The sequence below is a fragment of the Silene latifolia genome, chromosome 1, assembly GCF_048544455.1.
Source record: "Silene latifolia isolate original U9 population chromosome 1, ASM4854445v1, whole genome shotgun sequence".
Lineage (NCBI taxonomy): Eukaryota > Viridiplantae > Streptophyta > Magnoliopsida > Caryophyllales > Caryophyllaceae > Silene > Silene latifolia.
Genome location: NC_133526.1, coordinates 9613066 through 9637696, shown reverse-complemented (window position 1 = coordinate 9637696; position 24631 = coordinate 9613066). Strand labels below are relative to the sequence as shown.

The window sequence follows — 24631 nt, the reverse complement described above, 5'->3', positions numbered from 1 at the left end:
GTATTAAAACTCAGTACTATCAAACGATGTTACATACCCTAATATAAGATCCTTTTTGCACTAAATTATGATCTTAAAACCCTAAAAAGCATAATTCTATATCAGTTTGGTCAGATGAAGTTAGTTAGTTGCTTCAACAGTCAGTAAAAGAGGGGGCAAGTTTGGACATCTAAAAGTCCACTACCCGTTACCCATATTTACCCATATTTAAAGGGATGACTTCATGACTCTAACTTCAATGTAGGCTCCCACAGTCCCACTGTTTGGTCCCTTTAATTCTTTAAATGGTCTTATATGAACTTTTGCAACTTTCTTTGGAGATCAACCATTTTGCCAACTTCTTATCCATTTTCAATTAGTCTCCCCCTAGGACACGGAGGTTGTTTTAACATTAAAACGGGTTAAATATCATCCATTTGAGCTGAGCGTATAACAAATTTTCTATTTTTTTTCTTTGCATTCTACTTTTGTCTTATTCATACTATTTGACTCGTTTTAGATACATCTGTCTTAAACAAGAATTTGTGATCCACTTTTTACACTATCTCTTCATTCTGACTTTTATTTTCAGGACCCAACTGGCTTCAGTAAGAAGCAACAAAGCAAGTCATGCCCTTTTAGAACAACTAAACAACCACCATATTTTTTGTTTTAGTCAAAGATCAATAGAAATGTTCGAATTTTTAATCGAAACGATTTCAAGCAGGCTCTTGCATGCTGTAAGTCATAGTCCAATCAGAGGTCATTAACATCAGAATATCAGAATACCAATATTGTTACCCAAATGCTGACAATCTTTTTATTATTTCAATGTGTTTCTGTGTAAAAAGAATGTGCTTTACAATTAGCAATGTGAGACAATAACAATATTGAATGAATATTCTTTCACCTAAATAAATACTGTATTGCTAGTTATTTAGTACCAACAATTCTTGAGCTTGTATCATATCATTGTGGTGGATATCGAATTATCGATGTTCAGAAGGCCTTAGGGGGCATTGTTTTGTTGGCTAAGAAGTGCTTGAGCATTAGAAGAGCTTCCTTAGGTTTAAATGTCGGAACTTGGTGACCCGCCCCTCTTATGGTCACAAACATCGCCCCTTCATACGTAATTGTCCATCCTCCCACCTACACACATATACGTACACAAAATGATCAAACAGATGGAAAATACAATTAGTCTCGTATGTAAGATCGTCTCATACAAGTAGCAGCTTCAAATATAATTGTACTATACCTGATTGTGGCTGTACCAAGGTGTCCAGTCTTTAACAATCTTCAGACCTAGTTTTTTGAGAGTCATCCTGGTTGCCGTAACTGGGATTCTCCCATCAGTGTCACCGCTGCTCATTTATTTCATGACAATACATTATTACACATGCGATGTGTGATTAACTCGAGACTATAAGAAAATGATTTATGTATTGAATAACTTGCCTGTAAACCCATATGCGAAGGCCTCCATTTACAAGCTTTCTGATAACAGGAAGGATCGAAGCTGGTGCATCGCCCCAAAATGTGATGTTGTTGCTGTTAATACCCGTAAATCAAACAAGTTCATTTCATTCATTGCCAAGACCTGACTAATCAATCACATTTGTCGATAATTATAATTTGAAGAATAAGATACCTGCAATGAGTCCAATTATAGGCCATTTTTGTGACATTAGCATGAAGAGCTGCTTGAACATCTGGTCTATTTAGATACGCTTCCGTGTAAGAGTCTGCACAAGGATCATATCCTGCTGGTTTCCTATGCCAATTTTCCTGTCACCCCAGTCGTTTGGTTCAAAAGGTCGGAATGGAATGGAATGGAATGGAATGGAGTACGAGTGAGGCGGACTTACAAATTTGGAGAACAAGTGAGGTGCAATGCCATTGACAGCAGGAAGACGTCTCCTGGTAGTGGAATTCTGAACACAGGTTGGAGTGTACAAGCTGTACATGTCGATGAGATCATAAACAGCAAAATACTCATTTAAAGCATTCTTGCACGCTTCAGTTTGATCTGTACTACTGAAGTTACATTTTGATTTTACATCTTTGTAGACCTTGTCCGATATAACAGCATGGTCCCAAGCATAGTCTATCATTCCTGTTTGATCTGTGTCATCGTCCAACAATGCATTTCCAATCTGCAAGCGCCAGTCACACAATCCCGTCTCAGACAACTTACTCTTTTGTGCATTTAAGTAAATTTAAGATTAGGAAACTTACCATGAACCCTTTAAGATTAATAAATTTTGACTTGGAAACCTGTTTGTTGCTGTCGAAAATGACCTCTGAAAGCTGTGGAACATAATGTCCTGACATATAGCATCCGAAACAATCAATTACAACCCGATATTATAAAGTTTGAAGGTAGGTGGTTAGATGAGTATGCTTACCTGCATAGCTTTCTCCAGAAATGTAGAATTCATGGGACTTAAACTGCGGAAATCTTTTGAACCAGTTCACAAGGAATGCATATGAATCCTTTGCTGTTTAACAAGGACCAAATGTTATTGAGGTTACCAGGATTCGAACCCGTGACCTATGGCCACATTGGCTCTGATACCATGATAGATAAACCATCTCAACCAAAACCTTAAGGTGATGGTTGAGGTCCAACTATTATAATTATTCTTATTAGTCAGACTAACTATTATAATTATTCCTATCAGTTCAAAGAAGTTACCAGTAATGGAGTCACCAAGTTGGTTGATGTCGGAGGAAGTATTGGTGTAAGAAAATCCGACACCGACAGGGGACTCAACAAACAGTAGATTGGCAGCTGAAAAAAACAGTAAAAATGTTACCATCAGAATATCAGCTAATATTTCGACAACAATATTACCAAGTGTTTTAAGGGTTCTCGCAAATCACAACATTGTAGAATTCTTTAGTACCTTTGTTCCATGAATTTTTATTGAGATTCAAACGGGGTTGGCTTCCTTTACGTGGGAAGAAGGGGCCTAATTCTTCTGCCTCGCCGTATCCAACTGAGGAGCATCCGGGACCTGTGTCAAGAAATCACTATAAGCTGGCGACTTCAAATCATTCCTACTCGTATCATAATAAAGAAAAATACTAATCAGATGTTAACTAGCTTAGTTGGTAAAGTCACAAGGTGTGGTATTCATGACCTGGATCAAACCCGTCAATATTAAAATCGGCCTTATCTCAAAGTTATGTCATGTGTTATTATTGCAAGTGTGAATGTGTTGGTTTGGGGTGAGGAAGGGGACCATATTCTGATAATTTAGTCATTGTCATCAATTTATCGCAGATATACAACAAATTGGGCGAGTTGTTGTTGTTGTTGTTATCCAAATACATGCTCTGTAACCTGCATTTATATTTATCGCTTCTATATTCTAGATTTCTAGCTACCTGTTGCTCTATTATGGCCATTGGTCTACTAAAATTGTTTCCATGTGAAATGGTTAATGCCATGACCAATTAATTTTGTTCTTTTCTCTATAATACGTCTACTCATTTATCTCCTTATCAAATTAGGGAGCATCAGTCCCATCTCTGTCTTTAGCAAAATTATAATTTGGAGTTTAGGGGTAATGTTTCAACAACAACAACATCAGAGCCTTAATCCCAAAATGATTCGGGGTCGGCTGACATGAATCATCTTTTAGAACCATCCATAGGTGAACGCACACCACAAAAAGCGAATAGAAAGGGAAAATGAAAAAATAAAAATAAAAAGGGGGAGCGAAAAAGTAATGGAAAGTCAAGGTAAAGCTTACAGGTTTTAAAATCGAATTACAACTTTCTTTTATAAAAACTTAAAATTTAAATTGAGAGGGAAGAGTAAAACGATTTTGAAAACCGAAATAGAATTAAGGATCCGGAATGCCTTAAAAGTAAACCAAATAAAATATATAAGAAAGTGGTCGGTAGAAAAATGTAATAAAGGAGAGAAGAACAAATAATTTTTTTTTAAAAAATAAATAAAAACACTAAATATGTCAAAATAAAATAAAATACTAGAAATCAACATGTATCCTTTCCCTCCATTGTGCCCTCTCCGTCACCATACTCTCCTCAAGTCCCAGAAATCTCATATCGTGCTCTATCACTCTCAACCATGTCTGTCTCGGTCTTCCTCTACCTCTAGGGGCCTTTTTCTTTCTCCAAGTCTCCGCTTCCTAACCGGGTGCGCCCATAGGTCTCCGTCTCACATGGCCAAACCATCTTAGTCGGTTTTCCATCATCTTGTCCTCTATTGGCGCCACTTTTACCTTTTCCCTAATCACCTCATTCCTTAATCGATCTTTCCTTGTATGTCCGCACATCCATCTCAACATACGCATCTCCGCCACACTCATCTTTTGAATGTGACAATGTTTCACGCCCAACACTCGGGAATCGTAAAGTAAGGCAGCCTAATTGCCGTGCGATAAAATTTTCCTTTAATCTTTGGGGCATATCTTTATCGCATAAAAACCCAAGCACCCTTCCATTTCAACCACCCCGCTTTAATTTTCGTGAGCCACATCTCCGTCTAACTCCCCATCCTTTTGAATAATAGATCCTAGATATCCAAGAAATCGACCCCTCGACAACATTCCCATCAAAAGTAATACTCCCCGCCTCCGTGGATCTCACCCGCCACTTTAGTGAACGGACACCTCAAATACTCGGTCTTACTCCCCGCTCAACCTAAACCCACGAGTCTCTAAAGTCTGCCTCCACAATTCCAACTTCCTCTCCACCCCCTATTTCGTCTCATCAATCAACACAATATCATCAGCAAACATCATACACCAAGGGATGTCATCCTGAATATCCCTCGTCAACTCATCCATAACTATGGCAAAGAGAAAAGGACTAAGTGCGGAACCTTGATGCACCCCGATGGTAATGGGAAATTCTTCCGTTCTCCAAACATTAGTGCGCACACTTGCACTAGCCCCCTCATACATGTCCTTTATGAGGTCAATATATTTTCGAGACACACCCTTTCTCGCCAAAGCCCACCAAAGTACTTCTCTTGGTACCCTATCATATGCCTTTTTCAAGTCAATAAAAACCATATGCAAGTCCTTCTTCTTGTCCCGATGTTGTTCCATCAACTGTCTCATGATAAAAATCGCATCCATAGTCGATCTCCCGGGCATAAATCCAAATTGGTTATCCGAGATGTCTACACATCTCCTAAGCCTTTGCTCGATTATCCGCTCCCATAACTTCATCGTATGACTCATAAGTTTGATTCCCCGATAGTTGGAACACTCTTGAACGTCACCTTTGTTCTTGTACAAAGGAACAAGAGTGCTTCTCCTCCAAGCTGATGGCATCTTGTTGCTCATCCAAATTTTGTTGAAGAGCATGGTTACCCATTCGATCCCTTTCTCCCCGAAGCACCTCCAAACTTCTATGGGTATACCATCCGGACCCTCTGCTTTCTTTGACCCCATCTTCCTTAACGCCTTTCGGACTTCACTCTTTTGAATTCTACGCACAAATTCCCGATTAACCATGCTTGGTGTTACTTCTACATCCCCAAAACCTTGTTCCTGATGTCCATTGAATAAAGTATCAAAGTAAGAACTCCATCTAGCCTTTATTTCGCTATCCTGAACCAGAACCTTGTCGTCCATATCCTTCACACACCTAACTCTCCCAATATATCTCTCTTCTTGGGTCTCTTATACGAGCGGTTTATAGATATCCTTTTCTCCTTCTCTCGTGTCCAACCTGGCATACACTTCTTGGTTAACTTTTGCCCTCGCATCCCGTACTGCCTTTTTAGCGGCTCGTCTAGCCTCCTTGTACTTTTCAAAGTTCTCATCACTCATGCATTTCCCCAAAACCTTATAGCATTCACGTTTTGTCTTTATCGCTTGTTTTACCTCCTCGTTCCACCAAGATGTGTCCTTACTTGATGGTTTATTCCCTTTAGATTTCCCTAACACCTCCCTCGCCAAATCCTTTACAACATGCTCCAATTTATCCCACGTTGCATCAATATCTTTCTCCTTGCAATCCGACCAAATATCGCTACTTCCAACCTTATCCAAAAACGCTTGTTGGTTTTCCCCTTGTAGCTTCCACCACTTGATTCGTGCCTCACCGATTATCTTTCTCTTCCTCAAGTCTCTCTTACCCCGAAAATCAAGCACCACTAGTCTATGTTGTGTTACGGCACTTTTCCCGGGTATGACCTTGCAATCGGTGTACTCTTTCCTCCACACATTCCTTACCAAAAGGAAGTCAATTTGACTAGCATTTCCTCCACTCCTATAAATAAAATAGGATAAACTAGGAAAAAAAAATTAAAACGAGAAATATCCTATTTTTCACTGTATTGAACCAAACTAGTTAAATTTCCCCATTGGTGTAGTCAACTTTATATTCAAGAGGTACAATATTAATCTGAACCGTTGAGAACTAAGGATCCTGTCTATTTCCTTACTCAAAAACAATCATTTTCATGTTATGTTTAAAAATCATTCATTTATTACTATCAATAAAAGAGTGATTTGTTATATAAATAAACCGTTTTGCACCGCTAGACTATCTACAATAACAGGGCCGTCTCGGGATTTTGGGGGCCCTTGTGCAAACTCTAGATATTAGGCCCCTATTTAACATTTTAAGAAACAAATTTTTTAAAAAAGAGTATATAAATGTGGCTACTAAGTCTTGAACCCGAGATCTGGAAACCTAATTACTATCCAACAAGACACTATCTTTATTGAATATTGTGTACTCTACTTATTTATTCTTACTTTTACTTTTGATTTCTGCCCCAAAAATTGGGTGCCATGTGCGCCCGCACGGGGCCAAAGACGGCCCTGATTACAATAATGGCGCACGGGCCCAAAGACGGCCTTGATTACAATAACTAGTGTTGATTAATATGTACGGGTACCTCGAAAAAGATTTGAAGGAAATGACAGTCCGGTGACGTTGATATAACGAGGTAAACGGCCAAAAAGGGAAGATATGAAGCAGTGACAAAAATGAGGTACATATACAGAGAAGAGAATAGAAGAAATAAATGAGGAGACATAATAGTAGCTGGAAACCTGCTAATGTACTATAGCGTAACGAGAATGGGTTTGGTAATTGGGTAACACAAGTTGGTGAAGTAGTTAGTTGCTCGCGGTAGGATGAGACAGTCCACATTTTTAGCAACTTGAATCTCTTTGGGTTTCAGTTCCATTCATCATCTAATGCAACAAGGTCCCATCTTTCATTATTTCTTCTTCCCCACTTCATATTTTCACGTGCTCCACCCTTTTTTATTTTTTATTTTTTTAAAAGGTTTGTATTATGGAGGGAAATTTAAGGGTGGCCAAACATTTGGTCCGGGCTGACTCAGAACCGGGTATGGCTAATCGGACCCGGAACCCGCCTGGGGAAGTGGATGGAGACTGGCTGAGACCGTGAAGGTGGGCCCAGAATCGGCCCAAGGTAGAGTTGAGGGTAAGTCCGGGTTGGATTTGCTCGACCTAGGTCCGACCCTAGTTTTTGACGGGTCAGGTGAAAAACGACTCAAGGTGCGGACAGGGGCGGATTTATAGAGGGTGATAGAGTGAACCCTCACCCCCATTAATCTTGATAAACAAAGATATATGTATAATTGTGTGCTTATATTTTAATTAACTTCAGTGGTTTAGTGGTAGAAACAGTCTCCTATCTTTGAGGCAACCTGAATTCGAGCCCTAACAACTTCATTTTTACTTTTATTTATAAATTTGTATATTAAAAATCAATTGAAATTGTTGTTAGGAAGGATCGAACCTGCATTAACTTATTTGTTATTTACCTTCATTCAACCACCATGACAATGTCAATATAGTGATATTTAAAAGAAGCGTAATCATATTTAAAAATAAGTATTTCGGTGAAAATTGATGCCGCTCTCCATTACGAGATTATTGTTTTAGTATTTATCAAGCATTAATTAAAAATTATATATGAATATAAGTTATTGTTAAAAGTAGCTATCTTTTAAATATCGCACAAGGCCCCCAAATGTTAGAGACGACTCTGATTTGAGTAAATATATTTTGGCGTTTTTTTATGCTATAACTTTTACTAAACACCCCAATTCCATAAATCCTAGATTCGCCACTGAGTGCGTGTCGAATTCCGACAAGTCAATTATGAAAAATTTAAAGTTTATTTTTAGTTTCGTGTTTCTCACTTAGATAACTTAAAGTAAAATTCATGACTAAATCCATATTTTTGAGCAATTTTAAATACTCCGTAGTTTTTTGTATTTTAAAGTTACGTGAAATTTCCAATTAATATGTAATTTAGTATTTATTTTCAAACCCCGAATCAGCAAATTAAAGTGAAAAATAACCTAGTAAATCTCAAGCACTAAAGTGAAATCATTCAAACCTTAGACTACTAAAATGTAATTAGGTTAAACCTCGAGACACAAAAATGAAATTTTTTCAATTATTTTCATTATTTAGAGGAGTCTAGTGATTTACATAAGCAATCTAATTTCCTAATTGATTTACATGAGATTCTTACCAATGATGTAGATGTTGTCAATGATTTTCATAAGTTAGCAAGTGCATGAAAATAAGATGGACAACACTCTGGAGTTGATGATTATTTAACATATATGGACAGCAGAATCAAGCATTTTTCAACTCCATTCATGCAAGCAATCATAACGTACGTCGTCTATATATGGTGCTCTCTACTCCTTGACAGCTTACAAGTCCCCACATTTTAGGCATATTTACTTAAAACGCAATTTATATTATATTATAACATCGTCGTATGGTACAACCACATTAAAGATGGCGCCTATTTCTTATTAATCTAAAATTATCACAATTTATTAAAGTGATTATTTTTTATCCGCCGTACTATACAATGATCACACACAATAATTACTGTTTACGTAAAGGATTATGTATCTTGCGTACACAGTGCCGTATATATAATTACGGTATATTATATAAACATGATCTACTACGTATTTTTCAACATCGATCCCAAAATATTTATATGTTGATTACTGTATTTTACGTGGGGTTTATAATTCCAGAGTTCAACTCAGAAGAGTGCTCCCTAATTCATTACCAGTCTACTCTTTATTATTAATGCTGCATTGCTGCAATGAGCTGTTACAGTACGTTGAAACCATAAAAATTAGATATAATAAAAACGATTTGGTCAAGATTTGGTATACTTGTATTTATTTTGCTGTCAAAGACACCACAAGATTTATAGCCCGGGAGCTAACTGTGTTTATTTAAAAACTATAGGTTATTGCATATTAGGTTTTATTTGATGAATGCAAAGTAGCAAGGACCGTGGTATTTTCTCTAGCATTACGGTTAAAAGATAAGCTCTTCGTCCCGATTATTTGTTTACATTTGATTTTAGCACAAAGACTAAAGAGATGAGAAAATACCATTTGAGGCTACATGTTATTTAGTGATATGAGTGAAAAATAGGTTATGTAAACCAATGACCGACTCCATTCGTCCAAGTCAATAATTTACACTTTTCTTTTCTGAATATTTTAGTCAATAATTTACGTTTCTGTTTTAGATATAATTTAATCATCTCTACTTTTTCCCTACCTGGATGTCACAATATATTGTTCTTCAAAAATGATACGGTAGGTAAAATATAAAATTGTCGGTATATGAAACTACTGAGAAATTTATCGACCACAAATTTGGATTGGTAACCCTAGTCACTGAAACAATTTAATCATGTCCATAGGCATAGTGGTTGGGGGCTTGGGGCCTGGGTGGCACTGGCATGTGAAAGGAATTGCACAAGGTTGTCACAGGGTTTTCTGTAGCCCTTCTCCCGCACTCAGTTCATAATTTCCGTTTTTTATTTTTTTGGCAGCAGTAAAAATAGATAATTTTCGTTTTTCTTAGGCCTAGATAGTTTTAAACTTTCTTGCAAACCACCATAAAATAGTCTTTGATTTTCTTTTTTATTTTGTTTGAGGGAAAAAAAGATTTTTATTAGACTAATTCCTAAATTAGTGTAGCTCCCGTGCAAATGCACGATATTTTAAGTTTTTGGAATTTACAAAGTAGAATAAAATATAAAAATTCCATAATTGTTTTTAACGTTGAGATATTGCTAAAGGTGATAGCTCGAGAATAATAGGAGCGATAAAAATTTAAAAAATACATTTTTTTCACACATTTATTTTTGGGAACAAAACAAAAGACTACGAACAAATTATAATTTTAAAAAGTGTAAACAAATATTTAAGGTGATCGAAAGTTCGAATCTTTAATCATGAACAATAATGATCTTGAAACATACAGCTTTCTTAATACAAAAAGTATTGAATTTTCAATCTAGAAAATAGAACTGTAGAAACGCAATATATTTAATTAGGGTTATAATTGTTATTATGTGATAAAATTAAATCTTTTAACTACGTAATTAATGTTCCAATTGAACATATTGCATCTTCTTAGTTTGTGTGTGTAATTGTAAACATGCACGGTTCTTTTCGATGAGTAAAAAAGAGAGAAAATTTGATAGAGTAATAAAAATGAATAGAAAAGAAATGTTATTTGAGATAGTCTTTTAAAATAGGAAAGGAAAAATTATTTAAGATTGTCAATTTATAGCCCATTTTTCATGGTAGTTAAAGTATCCAAAAATGGCCCATTAAGAGAATATTTTATTTAGGCGGGAAAACTAAGAGAATTTTTATTCTCTTAGTCTCTTAGTAGTAAGGGAGATTACATCGGTGACAACCACGCACAACTACAATGTCTGGGTAGATGTCAATCCACATACGAGCCGAAAAATCTAGAGATATTTAATGAGCCATACAATGAGGTATCTAATCTGGAAAATTTTAATTTTCTTTGACTTTTAGTTATACATGAAGAATAACACTTGGGCTGTTGGGCAACACCACTCATTAAAAAACAGTTAGGAGTAGTTTTTACTCGTACGTTGCTAAAACTCGTCAAATCTTGCTAAAAATACCTGCACTCATTTACTAATCTTTGTGCCAAAAAATCAAGACAACTATTGACGAGACTAACGCAAAGGGAGTTCAAAAGGAAATTGGCTAGCATGCAAGGCAAGGTGATGGCTGATCGATAATGATAGAAAGGGAATTCAACCTAACTGATTTTAACAAATAAAATTGCACAAAAATTTTAAAGAGGCGGTTTTTTAATAGGGTTATTAAAAGACCTCTCATATACGAAGTATAAGTGGAGAAAGTTATTTAATTTGTATTTTTCATATTATGTCTCCCACTAACGTAATTACATTAAAAGGGATAATAAAGACGAACGACATTACATTTTTACGCATGTCAATTGTGATGCAATAATTACTAGAAGGACCACATTAACATAACCATATGCAAGAACAAGGCCGCCACTCCATATTTTCTATATCAAACAAATTTGTAATGTGTGGCTATGTTTTACTATTTTTTCCACTAATTGCATCATTTTTTTTGCTTAATAATATTCTAACATTAGTCTAGTAAATAAATGATTGGAACAAAACGAGTTTTCATAATCAGGGTTTCTCCATATATGGTGTTTTTGTTTTTAATGACTGGAACTAAAAATGTATGAGCAATCATAGAATTGGTCGAAAATGTTTTAATAGCAATATTTATATCAAGATATTTAACAAAAATATGAGCATGACATATAAAACAAAATCGAACCAAAGAAGTAAAAAACTTTTCTATAGATGATTATGATTATGTAAAAGTTACCTCCATTGAGCCAAAGAAGAAGAGGCTTATTATGAGGCTCATCCACTGCTTCAAAAAACCAATAAAACAGTGCTCGACCATGGCTTTCATTAACAGTTACATAACCAGCATAATGCTTGAAGTCCACTTGTGGTTGTCCCGGTAAATTCACCACCCGGTCCGCCTCCTGCCGAGCCAAAACCGTTGGATTCAGCCCGTGAACCGCTCGAAGAAGAACAAAAACTAAAAAGAGATATAATAATGTTGGTGCATAATTATAATTATAATTATAATCAGTAGAAAAAAGAGCCATTGATGAAATAATGATATATAATGGCTCTTTTTTCTCTCTTTAAATTATAATAAACCTACTATTGTTCTATGTTTATGTATATTTTTCTATGTAGAAAGTATGATAGAGGTTTGTATATATATATATATATATATATATATAGTTATACCACTTTCGTCACGATAGGCGGTTATCTATTTGACTTTTTTTTTGTTATGAGGAGTTTGAAATAAAGATAACTATTGATCGGGAATATATAAATAAAATAAATGGGGGAGTACATGTGATTATATTGTTAAGAATGAAAGCAATGATGGTGAAGAGATAACAAGTTGGGATAATGAGACAGATAAGGAATAAGTGTAAATATGATTGCTGCTGTTTTGGAAGATTCAATAGAATTCAATAGTGTTAATGATTCTACTGCGACTATTCTTCTTTGCTTTTATCATCTCAACTCATTATTTTTACGAATAGAGATGATTGATTTGTGTTGTTTGTGATGGAGGTTTAATAACTACCACTATTTTATTTGCTATCTACCATATCCATGACTCCATGAGTCATAAATATGGGAAATTCGGATGAAAATCAACTTTAAGGCATGCACCAATAAGGGCATGTTAGTTCAAACACTGATATTGTCTGAACTAAACTGGCCTAATTTAAAATACACAAAAACTCCGGAGAGACGGTCTCTCAATAGCGTTATTGAGAGGCCTCTCACATGATGGGGTGAGTAACCCACTAAATTTCTGTGGGGGACGGTCTCTCATGAGACCTACTGAAATAATAATAATAATAATAATAATAATAATAATAATAATAATAAATATATAATAGTTTCATCGCAATGGTAATATTTTCCTTATGCCCGGTTAAAATTTAGGGATACAAAATGTCACCCATAATTTAGAGTTGATCATGGGTCGGACCCATGCGGGCATGGGCTAGGCTGTATTGACAATACCAACCCATTTGTATGGGTTGGGCCAAATTAGTTGGCCTATTTAGTAAGCCCAAACCCGAACCTTATGGGCCAAATCAGGCTTTTAGGCTTAAATGAGCTTTTTGGGCCCTAATGTTTACGATTTACCGAACGAGATAAGTAGCAAAATATATACCTTTAACTAGTACATTAAAAACATACTCACTCCGTCCCAGTCAATTGTTGTCCTTTAGTTTTGGCACAAAGACCAAGGAAAGAAGAGGGGGCCAATTACTAGATGACAACTGGAACAAACTGAGTGTGAATGATCAAATTACTCATCAAGTACATTCTTAAAATAGAAAGGACAATAAATGACAGAGACACTCAAAATGGAAAAGGACAACAAATGACCGAGACAGAGGGATTAGTTTATAAAATCGTACAAAATATGATGAAATGCATATGAGTTAATCTCCAAAAACATAACAACGACAATCATCGACGTATGAAAATGCTTAATCATGTCTAGTAGATATGACTTATGCTATGTAAACATCGTTTTTAATTGTTGATAAATATATATCCATGAGTTTGTAAAAATGTTATTTATAACTTTGATAGCGCGGTTTTTAGTCGTCATTTCCGGCATCAAAAGTAATTTATAAAGCCAAATAAAAATGTAGTATTTAATCGGGGTCGAACACAAAGATGGCGGGAGTGTATACTTAGTCGGTTTAAATTCTATTTTAGTCAAAACAAAAGTAAGATTGGTTGATTATAAACTAAGGTGCAAATAAGATATAGAAGTATGCTAAAATGAAGTATAATTGATCAATATGAGAAAGACTAGAGTTTTCGGGTTTACTTGGGTTATTGGGCATAAAACAAGATAAAGAAGGGAAATGGATGATGCAAATGGTCAAGGAATTAAACCTAATGTCTTAGGACACCTAGAATTCATTAACCAACTTTCATGTGATTAAATAAAAGTCGTTATTCACATACACAAGGATCATCTAATAGTCTACACACCAAGATTGTTCATCCACTAGTATATATAGACACCAGATAACCAAACATGTGAGAAAATACTCAAACTCTCATAGAAGCAATTGTACAAACACTTCATATGCATGAAAGTAACAACCATTAAAACACCAAAATCCTTATAATTCTAACCCAAAATCATACCCATTATATTTCACAAAAAGACCTCACTAGACTTGGTAAGCGTGGTCGGGTCTTTTGTCAGAAGCAGCTATGGACTCTCCCGGTTCCTAACACCTGGAAGATCCTTATATGGAGGATATTTACGGGTACGCTCTCTGTAGGACGGGAGTTTCAACAAAGAAATATGGGGGTGGATGTGTTCTGTGGTTTGTGTGGAACTTGAGCATTGTAATTTGGAGACAGTTGAGCACCTGTTTAGGGACTGTGATTCCTCCGCTAGGATCTGGGCGGGGTCGGTGCTTGGTATTAGGGTGGAAGGTGCTGAGCACCTAAATATGACCGACTGGGTTATTGATTGGGTTCAATATTTGAGAAAGCAGGAGGGAGGGCTGAAAAGGGTTATACTTTTCATTGCCATTATCTGGGGTCTATGGATTATTCGAAACAAGGTTAAGTTTCAAGGTCTGGCTAACAATCCTCAGGTTCTGGTTGGAGTCTTATTTGATTCTATCAAGGAGAGGGTGCATATTCTAAACAACCAGGTAGATAACAAGGGGTCACTGAAAGAGCCTCGAGGGAGCGTTGGTGATCAGCTTTATCAGCAAAAAACTGACTTACGAAACGGGACCCCATATCACATGATTGGTCAACCGGGCCTTTGCTCTGCTCTTCGGATTAAGGTGGACGCGAGTTGGGAACATTCCTTTAAGGCGGCCTTTGGATGGGTGGCATATGATGAGCTGGGGCGGGAGTGTATGCGCAGCCAGGTGACTACTAGAGCGGAATCGGCACTACATGCGGAGGCTCTCGGTGTCCGAGATGTTGTTTCTTGGGCGCGATCCGGAGGTGTTCTCCATCTGGCCATCTCTTCTGATTGCCTACTTTTGATCAGTGCGATTGCTGATTTGACAAAGACGGATCATCTGATTAAGGACATCTTGGAGGAGATTCGTAGTCTTGCAAGCTTTTTTCATTGTTTAAGTTTTTCTTTTGTTCCGAGACATCTTAATAGTGTGGCACATGGCCTGGCTCGGCAGGCCATAAGATTGTAGAAACTTTCTTTACAGTTGTGAAAAAAAAAAAAATCATACCCATTATATACCCGAGATCCCCCTAAGCCCTAGATGAGAACTAATCACACGTGTTTAGCAATGAAAAAACAACAATAAGATGGAACAAAATACAACCAAACATGCATGGTAAACATGGTAAAGTTTACTACTTTGGATGAATAATAATTAAACAACATAAGAAATGTAAGCAAATGAAAATAAGATGTAAATAAGAGAGAAATTGTACTAACAAAGATGAAAGTAACAAACTTGAATAATAATGGAAGATGAATTTTTTCTTGTCTTCCAATTACAACCAAATGAACAATTGTAAACTATTGAGAAATGAAGAACTTGCATAAACTAGAGAGCGATTAAACTAAAATTAAGAAAAGATTATAACTTTTATTGAATAAAAATGAGAGAGGAAATATTAGGGTTTGTAGATACCCGTATCCGTCGATATTGGAATTTATAGAGAACCCGACAAACACCCGATGATGATAGGACACATGTATTCTTTAGTTGTCATTTGTCATTATTTGGGTTCGTTTTACGATGTAGAACGAGCGTTGTCGACGGAGTATTTTATTAATTTAAATGATATTTAAATTAAAAGCTTTTTTTAGGTGAATTCAATTTATTTTATTTTATTTTGAATTTATTTTCTCAAGTTTAATTTATTGAAAATAAAATAAATATTTGATTCGAAAAATCATTTTATGAGTATATTTGATTTGAAAAATCATTTATTTTAATGTGTTAATCGATTTGAAAAATCGATTTAAAAATCGAAAAGAACTCGTTTTAAACACATGTTTTAGAGCTCGGTTATAGCTCGGTTTTTAAGCCCGTTTTCTTTACGAGTTGGCACGAATCTCGAGTACACTAACCAACCTAAGCCTCTACCCATCCAACCCCAGTTCGAACCCCATATCCATGGCCCAAATCACGTCCCAAATCACCCCCAAACAGCCCGCATACACAAAGCAGCCCCCCCTGTTTTGCAGCTCAAACCCGAGTCCAAAACCCGCTCCAAACACTACCAAAACCCGTGCCCATTAACTCTAACCCATACCCTAGTATCCTACCCATATTACCTTACCTTAACCACCAAGAAAACCCGTCACAAAGCCTCTCAAACCCTCACCAAAGCTGCTGGACAGCAGCTATGCGCGAACAGGCCCGTCTGCCTCTCTCCCCCCTTTTACCCTATTTTAACTCCTTATAAATACCACCCCTTCACCATACATTCATTCCTCTAAGTCCTCCATACATACTACCTTCACTTAAAAGCTTTAAACTCCAGAAACAAACCCTAATTGCCTCTCAAAAACCCTCCACAAAACCGACTTGCAAACTGGAACAGTTTGTGTGTCCTCTTCGAAATACAATTCGTTCCTCCTTCAAACATCCATTAAAATTCGAGTTTCTTATTCCTAATTAACCATACAACATCCATATACACATAAGACAAAGATATACGAGCCAAATTGCCCTTGAGAGTACACGAATTCCCTCGAAAAACAGAGTGTTATACACTCTGTTTTTTTCGCGGCTTTTTCCTGTCTGTCCAGTTCTGTTTGTGCTCGTTTTTCGTGCCCAATAACTCAAAACGAGCAGGGGTTGCTTTAAGATCTCTGTTCTCCTCCCTTTCTAGTTTTCAAAACATCTTTTAAATCGAATTTTCACCGTGAAACGAGAGAGAAATCGCTGTTTGAAAGTTGCTGTCCAGATTTGCCAAAAACGTGTTGTTTGCTTTGTTTCTTCGTCGACGACGGCCTCTCGAGATAAAATCTACCATCGATTACGACCCAAGACGGTGTCAACGATACATGTAGGTTGAGGGTGCATCAAATCCTCCTCTTTCTCCCTTTTATTTCGTTTTTTATGTTTGTTTTTTATAGTTTGTTTTTATTTGTTTATCGTTTTTGTTTATCGATTGTTATAATTAACTACGAAACTAGTTTAGTCCGAGTATGAGTTAAAGTACCACCATGAACACCCGCGTTGACTTGAGATGGGAAAGAAACCGCTACATCAGTCGGTCGTACACCCCCGTCTCATTTACATATCCTCGTGTTCAAGGTAGGGCATTAATAAAACGAATTCTAACTTCGCTCTTCGCTTTTGACCCCTCTTTGGTCTCGTGTAATTCGACCCACCTTAGGACCATTCACATGTTAGTTCGACCTCTGATTGTTAACATATAACTCATTTAGATGACATTAGATCAATTTAATAACCTAATTAGACACGTTAGGTGGCATCGACGTAGCTTTAAAAAACCGATTTAACAATTCTGTAACTTAATTGAATGCATCTCTCTCTTTCACATAATTTCTCGCTATTATAAGAGTGCGTGATTTGCACCTTCTTATTAACATTCGACGAGTTAACTTAATTAGAAAACTTGACCTAATTTTACCCCTTTAGGCCGTGTAGAATACACCTTGGCGTGACATTATCTCAATCGATCAACGTCGTTTCTAACTTGTTTTCTAACTTGTTTCTTAACCCATTTCGCAATCATCTATCTAACCTAATGAATCTAACCTAAGGATTAGGGTAGGCTAGAACGTGTAGGCCGTGTTTGGCCGTGTCTTTGTAGTCCTTTTCTTGTTATTTTCTTATCTTTATCTCGTTATTTTGTATCTTGTAATTACTTTGTTTATCGAGTCATGTTTGGTAGTTTGTTTGTAATTAGTTTTACTTTTATCGAGTCAAAACTTCTTCAAAAACCTTAGTCTTGTTTGGTTAGATGGTTGTGCCCCAATGCATGTAAGAGCGTAGTAAATCGCATGTTGTTTAAAGCAACATGGCCCGATTTATGCTAATGCATGCTTTGGTGTGTGCCCCTATGTCTAATTCGATAAGATTAAGTGAAAGCACGCATCACGAGGAGTGACCCAAGGCCGTGAGTCATGTAAGCCGTGGGCTACCCCTTTGTGCACGTTTTCCTAGGCCGAATGGCCGTGTGTCGTGTATGGTGTCGTATATAGCAATTGTATTTAGATCGAGTTGTATCTTTAATTCCTCGTTGTGTCGGCATGAAATGCCTGGGTTGTAATAGGGTAGATCCCAACGGCTCCCCCATTCCCTTCAAGCCTTGTTTGTTTTGTTTATGTGTTGTTAGATCAATCAACCCACATGCTAAATTACAACTTTGACAAAGTTAGTTTAGTTGCATCTAAATCGACATAGAAACTTCACATGTTAGGGTTTTAAAACGATGTTTGCATATCATATATCGTAGTAGCTATGACCTTGTTTGAAATCCGATACTTGACTTAGTAGAGGCCGTTATTGACGGGCGGGGTTAGGTGTCCTTATGGGCTTCCTAACACGTACCCTCACCCCTTACTCAAGATCTATGGTTTGTGGATCCGTCTAAATACCATTGGATTACGAGAGTCATTCAAATCGAGTGATACAGGGTACAAGTCTTTATCTTTAATCACTCGTAGTCGATTGGCTTTATGCTTTTCGATGAAAGGTGTAAAGTTGACTTGAACGGTTCCAAGTTCCCAAAAAACTTGGTGGCGACTCTAATTTGTCTTAATTCGATTCGAAAGAACCTCGAGTCGATTATGCCTAGTGTGGATCCCGCGGACGCAGTTCCCGAGGGCCTTGTCCACAGGGTTCTACAAAATATTGAGAGAATAATCTAAGCTAGTCTAATTCTATTCTAATATTGTGTCTAATCCTAATGTTGTTATCATATGGTCTTTATGTACTAGTTTTATTTATACAACTAATAATAATAATAATAATAATAATAATAATAATAATAATAATAATAATAATAATAATAATAATAATAATAATAATAATAATAATAATAATAATAATAATAATAATACCCTAAAGGAAAATGAAAGTAAATCGACACAAAACAAAAACGATACACGACTCAAAACAAAAGAAAAAGGGGAAAGGGGAAGAAACAAGACAACACGCAGCCAAACGGTGCCTATGCCGGTCCTCCGGCCGCCGGGCATGGTGCCGGTAGCGAGATAATTAAAGAATTAGTGTAGATCCCGCGCAAATGCGCGGTAAATATAGGCCTTTTAATTTTTAGTGTATTAGTTATAGATTTTAGATTTATATCTCGCGAATTTTTATAAAAAACAACTAATATTAAAATTAATCAAAAGAATTGAATAATTCCATGAATTGTGTTTTTTTTTTTGAAAATATTTTAACTACATCAAATTTATTAAAAAAATCTTTTTTCGTCACAAAATTAATAATAGGAGATACAGTTTTTATGTATAGATTATTTTAAATGGAAAATTAGTTTAATAACTGAAAATCTAATTTGTTTCCATATATAAGTGATGGGACATATTCTGCACCCGCTGACCGAGTCAACATATTGAGCAAGGTCAAAGATATCCACAGCAAGTCAACGTATTAGACAGCCTAACCGACGCAGCCTGTCGGCCTGTCACTTGGGTCTCGGTTAGGCAACCACCAAACGGGGGAGACATATCCGCGTACTCACATCCAAGTCCCCAAGATGAAGTCAACCAGGCCACCGCGCATGGGTCCTCGACCGAGGGTAGAGCAGTCTTTCCACCGCTCGCCACTTGGCCACTTGGCCACTACGTGACAAAAGGTGAAAGTCTATAAATACTCCTCAATCCTCATTGAGAAAACGATCCAATAATCCACAATTCACCCTAATACTCACTATAAACCGTATAAACTCCTTATCTCTCTACAATATACTTTGCCAAGTAACACACAACTTAATCTCTTTAAGTTTACCGACTTGAGCGTCGGAGTGAGTACGCTCGGTACCAAGCCGAGCCCTCAGTTTGTTCATTGTTTCAGGAGAGGCCAAAAGGAAGAGTCAAGCGAAGACGTCATTCACCAAGCCTACGTGGTAACAAATCCTGCTCCGGAATTACACCCGGAACAATTGGCGCCGTCTGTGGGGAACCATACTAAAAGCTGATCACCTACCTTTAAAAAAAAAAAACAAACCAAAAACCATTCAAAGAGCTAAGAAGATGTCAAAACAACAAGAAATAATAGTGAGCGACGAAACTGCATTCTACCAGGATGACACGTTTCCTAATTCTGAGATCGGGCAGTCCCCCACCGGCCGAGTGATTGAGCCGGTGAAGTACGGGATGCCAAGAGAGCCAGAAACACCGCTGCCTACCGGCCAAGTCACTGTCATGGGGCATGTGGTCGATGCAGCCAAATTGAAGCTATTCCTGGACCTGATGGGTAGTACGCCGATCACCCCCGCCGCAACGACGGTGACGGCAGCGCACCCACAGGTGACCAGGGCCCATAAAGTGACCCCGAACAACTTGTCCGGGGCGATACACGGAGCCGTGCATACTAGGACGCCGGCGGAGCCCATGGTGCCAGTGGCAGACCTAAGTCCTTCCCCCACTCGCGGGAGGACAGCGTCGCCGCGGCAACAACGAGGCCCGTCCCGAAGAAATGAAGAAAGAAGTCCGACTCACCAAAGTCGGACAATGACAAGAAGCCCTTCCCGCCACGGGGAGAGAAAACGGACTAATGTCGCGAGGAGCCGATCGCCGCGTGTCATTCGACACGTGGTCAGACAGCCCCTCAGTGCCTATGTCCTCGAAGTCTCGGTGCCGACTAAACTGAAGTTGCCGTCCCTATCATACAAAGGGGACAGTGACCCAACCGATCACGCCGAGGCTTTCGAGTCTTACATGTCGGTATGGGAGCAGCCTGATGAGGTATGGTGCCGAGTCTTCCCAACAACCCTGCATGGGATGACCCAGAGTTGGTACAAGGGGCTACCTAATGGTTCGGTATATTGCTACGCCGACCTAAGGGATAACTTCATAGCCCAGTACGCCTGCAACAAGAGAAGGGCCGTGGAGACATCGGATCTCCTCACTATCCGACAGGGGGAGGACGAGTCTCTACGAAGCTACTTGAAGAGATTCGACGCAAAAGCTCAGCAGATCCGTGAGCTGAACACCGAACCGGCGGCCTTCGACCGATGAAAGGCCTCAAAGGCGAGCTCAAAAATGAGCCGATCAAGTGCGAGGACCTCAACCTCGACTCCGCCGTAAAGATGGCCGACCGAGCCGTAAAGGTGGAGGATTACCACAAGACCGGGTAGGCCACAGTGAAGCCGGGCACCCGAAAGGAGGAGCCGCCGGCGAATCTTTGTCGCCGTGACATGAATCGGTCACTACCGAGAGATTTAACAGAGAGCGTAACTCGGCGGGCGCCGGGGGGAGTTCGGGACCATACACCCAGAAGCGGTACAACGGTCTCACCCTCCTGGTCAAGTCTCCGGCCGAGGTCTTTGCCCTGAGCAAGAATGAAGGGCAGAAGTGGGCAAGACCCCCCAAGACGAGGGGGGAAGGCGACGCAAGCCAATTTTGCGATTACCACGGCCAGACCGGCCATAAGACCGACAACAAGCGTCGCAGATCAAGAACGCCATTGAGGAGCTGATCCGAAAGGGGGCCCTCAGCAAGTACGTAGCTGGGGCCCCAGAAACGAGCTCCGACGGGGCGAATAGGAAATCAGTATTCCAGAGAATGGGAGTGATCCAGGTTGTTATCGGAGGAAACGAGAACGGAGGGTCAGCTAATGGGCACAAACGACACCTAAATGAGCTTTACCAAGCCATCAACTTTGTGCTCACCACAGCGATCCCCGCTTCCACCGTCCCCGATATAACCATCGGAAAGAAAGACTACGAAGGAGTCGTAGCCCAAGACAATGACCGCCGGTAGTCCACTGGACATAGCCAACCACTTGGTTAAGAGGTGCCTAATTGATACAGCGCCTACACGAACATCATGTTCGGGAATGCTTCCTCAATCTCGGTCTCGAAGATTGAGGACCGAGCCCCCGCACCAACCCGCTATACGGGTTCTGCGGGGGGCGGCCAGTACCCCCCGGGGTCAATCAGGTTGCGGCGATGTTCGCCAGGCGGATGCGGCCAAGAATGTTTTATCCGAGTTCGTGGTCATTGATGGTTCGTCCGCCTACAATGTTCTGATAGGCCGGGTTACTTTGAGCGAGGCCGATCTTTGTAATGTCCATCCGGGCCCGACATTGATGTATGTCTCGGACCGGGAGGCACAAAAGCTCGTCTCAAAGGACGAGAGAGACGAAATTGTCAATGTCCAAATATCTGCAAGAGGGTGTAACATGCAATCCCTCAAAGTGGCGAAGAAATCAGAAAAAGGGAAGAGCCCATCCTTACAACAGGAGGGTGATCCGATGAACACCGTCGGCATGGTCGAAGGAGCCGAGACCGAGCAAGTGGAAATTGACCCGGGACGCACCGTAATCGCTGTCGGTGTCGGCCTGGAGCCAAAATTCGAGCCGATCTCCTAGACCGCCGAGGAAGAACAAAGACGTCTTCGCGTACTCGGCCGCCGAGATGCCAGGCGTGAGCCGAGAGGTGATCGTTCACAAGCTGAACGTGCTCTCCACCGCCGCCCCTGTCAAGCGTAAGATGAGGAACTCCTCGGCCCGAGAAAGACGAGGCCATCAAGGCCGAGGTAGACAAATTGTTAGAAGCAGGCTTTATCATGCCTTGTACTTACCCTGAGTGGCTAGCAAATGTTGTAATGGTGAAGAAGTCATCAGGGGGGTGGAGGATGTGTGTTGATTTTACAAATCTTAATAAAGCATGCCCTAAAGATTGCTATCCCTTCCCTCGAATAGATAGCTTAATTGACGCAACGGCAGGCTACACTATGCTAAGCCTGGCTAGACGCCTTCTCGGGTACCATCAGGTATTCATGGCCGAAGAAGACATGCCTAAGTGCGCATTCATCACCATACACGGCACATACATGTATAAAATGATGCCGTTCGGTTTGAAAAACGCTGGCGCAACTTACACTAGGCTGGTGGACAAAGTGTTTCAAGATAAAAAAAGGGCGAAACATCGAGGCTTACGTCGACGATGCTATTGTAAAAAGCAAGTCTGACAGCGAGCACTTGGCCGACTTGAGCGAAACATTTTGTTCACTAAGGAAATACAAGATGAAACTTAACCCAACGAAATGCAACCCGGTGTCCGGGCGGCAGTAAGTTCCTCGGCGTGCTTGTCGGCGCCGGGGAATTGATGCCAATCCAGAGAAAGTCCAAGCAACACTGGACCTACGGAGCCGAGGAATCGAAAAGAGGTTATGATGTTGACCGGGAGGATGGCGGCTCTCGCCCGTTTCATCTCTCGGTCAGCCGACAAGAGCACCCCATTCTTCAAAGTGTTGAAGGGGAATAAAGACTTCAGCTGGGGGGAGGAACAGTGCACAACTTTCAGGCAACTAAAAGCTCATCTTCTAACTCTCCCGACCCCGTCCTGGCCGATCTTCGGGGGAGACGCTATATCTATACATAGCGATTACCTCGGCCACGGTTAGTGCGTAATCGTCGTCGAGAAGAAGACAAGAAGCAACACCCAATCTACTTTATCACCATACATGCTGGCCGCCGAAAGAAATTACCCACCGATCGAAAAAGCGGCCTTTTTGTGTCGTTGCCGCAAGGAAATCGAAACCTTACTTCGACGCACATCCGTGACGGTCCTAACCGACCAGCCATTGGAGAAAGCATTGGAAAAATTCGAAAAATCCAGCAGGCTCATCAAATGGACAAAGAGAGCTATCCCGGCTTCGGCATTCAATACAAGCCGAGGCCCTCGATAAAGGCGGCACTTGCAGACTTCTGGCCGAGTGCACATATCAAGAAGAACCAAATCCGGAGTGTGGGAAGTATACACCGACGGGTCCTCCACGACGAACAGCTCGGGAGCCGGCATCCTTATCATCAGCCCAAACGGGGACGAGTTTGAGTACGCCTTGAAGTTTACCTTCTCGGCCTCAAACAATGAATCCGAATACGAGCGGTGATAATCGGAGTCGAGCTAGCGAGAGCAAATGGGGCGGAGCATGTTGTGGTGAAACAGATTCACTCCTAGTCACTAATCAAATCGAGAGGAGAGTATGAGGCTCGAGACGACGGGATGGTAAGATACCCGGAAAGGGTAAAAGCTGACACCGCTAAATTGAAATCTTTCCAAATCCAATGCATCCCAGTGTCCGAGAACAACCGAGCCGACGCTCTCTCAAAACTTGCCAGTTCAACCAACAAGAATGTCACCGAACCGTCTTTGGTGGATATCAGAATGCTAAAAGCATCACCGAAACCGTCGGCATGGTGGGTGACATAAGCCGAGACGACGTGGATGACTCCGATAATGAAATACAAACTAACAAAAGAGTTCTGGGAGGACCGCAGTCTCTCCCGAAGATAAGAAGGATCGCCGCAAGGTACTTGGTGTTCGAAGGAGAACTATACGAAGGTCCGTGATAAGACCACTTTTGAAATGTGTCGCCAGCCGACGCGGAGCTCATACATCGACAGAGATTCACGAAGGCATCTGTGGACATCACATGGGGGCAAGAACGCTAGCCCACAAAGCTCTCTCGAGCCGGCTACTTCGGCCTACCATGCTTGAGGATTCCGAGCTA

General features: G+C 39.7%; 2 protein-coding genes across 2 annotated transcripts; one reads left to right on the top strand and one right to left on the bottom strand.

Annotated features, from left to right (window-relative positions):
- Positions 1-773: 773 nt before the first annotated feature.
- On the bottom strand, positions 774-12462 carry LOC141597236 (serine carboxypeptidase-like 34). The gene is made up of 10 exons (XM_074417616.1): positions 11702-12462; positions 2889-2999; positions 2678-2773; positions 2388-2480; positions 2218-2306; positions 1848-2135; positions 1631-1767; positions 1438-1530; positions 1238-1343; positions 774-1128 (listed from the first exon to the last, which is right to left on the bottom strand). The coding sequence occupies exons 1-10, from the start codon at positions 11991-11993 to the stop codon at positions 979-981; spliced, it is 1455 nt and encodes a 484-aa protein (XP_074273717.1). The 5' UTR covers positions 11994-12462; the 3' UTR covers positions 774-978.
- Positions 12463-14267: 1805 nt separating this feature from the next.
- Positions 14268-15125, top strand: LOC141634401 (uncharacterized). Its single transcript, XM_074446608.1, has one exon. The coding sequence runs from the start codon at positions 14268-14270 to the stop codon at positions 15123-15125; it is 858 nt and encodes a 285-aa protein (XP_074302709.1).
- Positions 15126-24631: the final 9506 nt, after the last annotated feature.

Excerpts from the sequence above, each read along its gene's own strand:
- LOC141634401 (XM_074446608.1), top strand. The coding sequence starts at position 14,268 with ATGTGTTCTGTGGTTTGTGTGGAACTTGAGCATTGTAATTTGGAGACA.
- LOC141597236 (XM_074417616.1), bottom strand. The coding sequence starts at position 11,993 with ATGGCTCTTTTTTCTACTGATTATAATTATAATTATAATTATGCACCA. Across the intron at positions 1,344-1,437 it reads CTTCGCATATGGGTTTACAG|CGGTGACACTGATGGGAGAA; the intron begins GCAAGTTATTCA and ends ATAAATGAGCAG. Across the intron at positions 1,129-1,237 it reads CTTGGTACAGCCACAATCAG|GTGGGAGGATGGACAATTAC; the intron begins GTATAGTACAAT and ends ATATGTGTGTAG.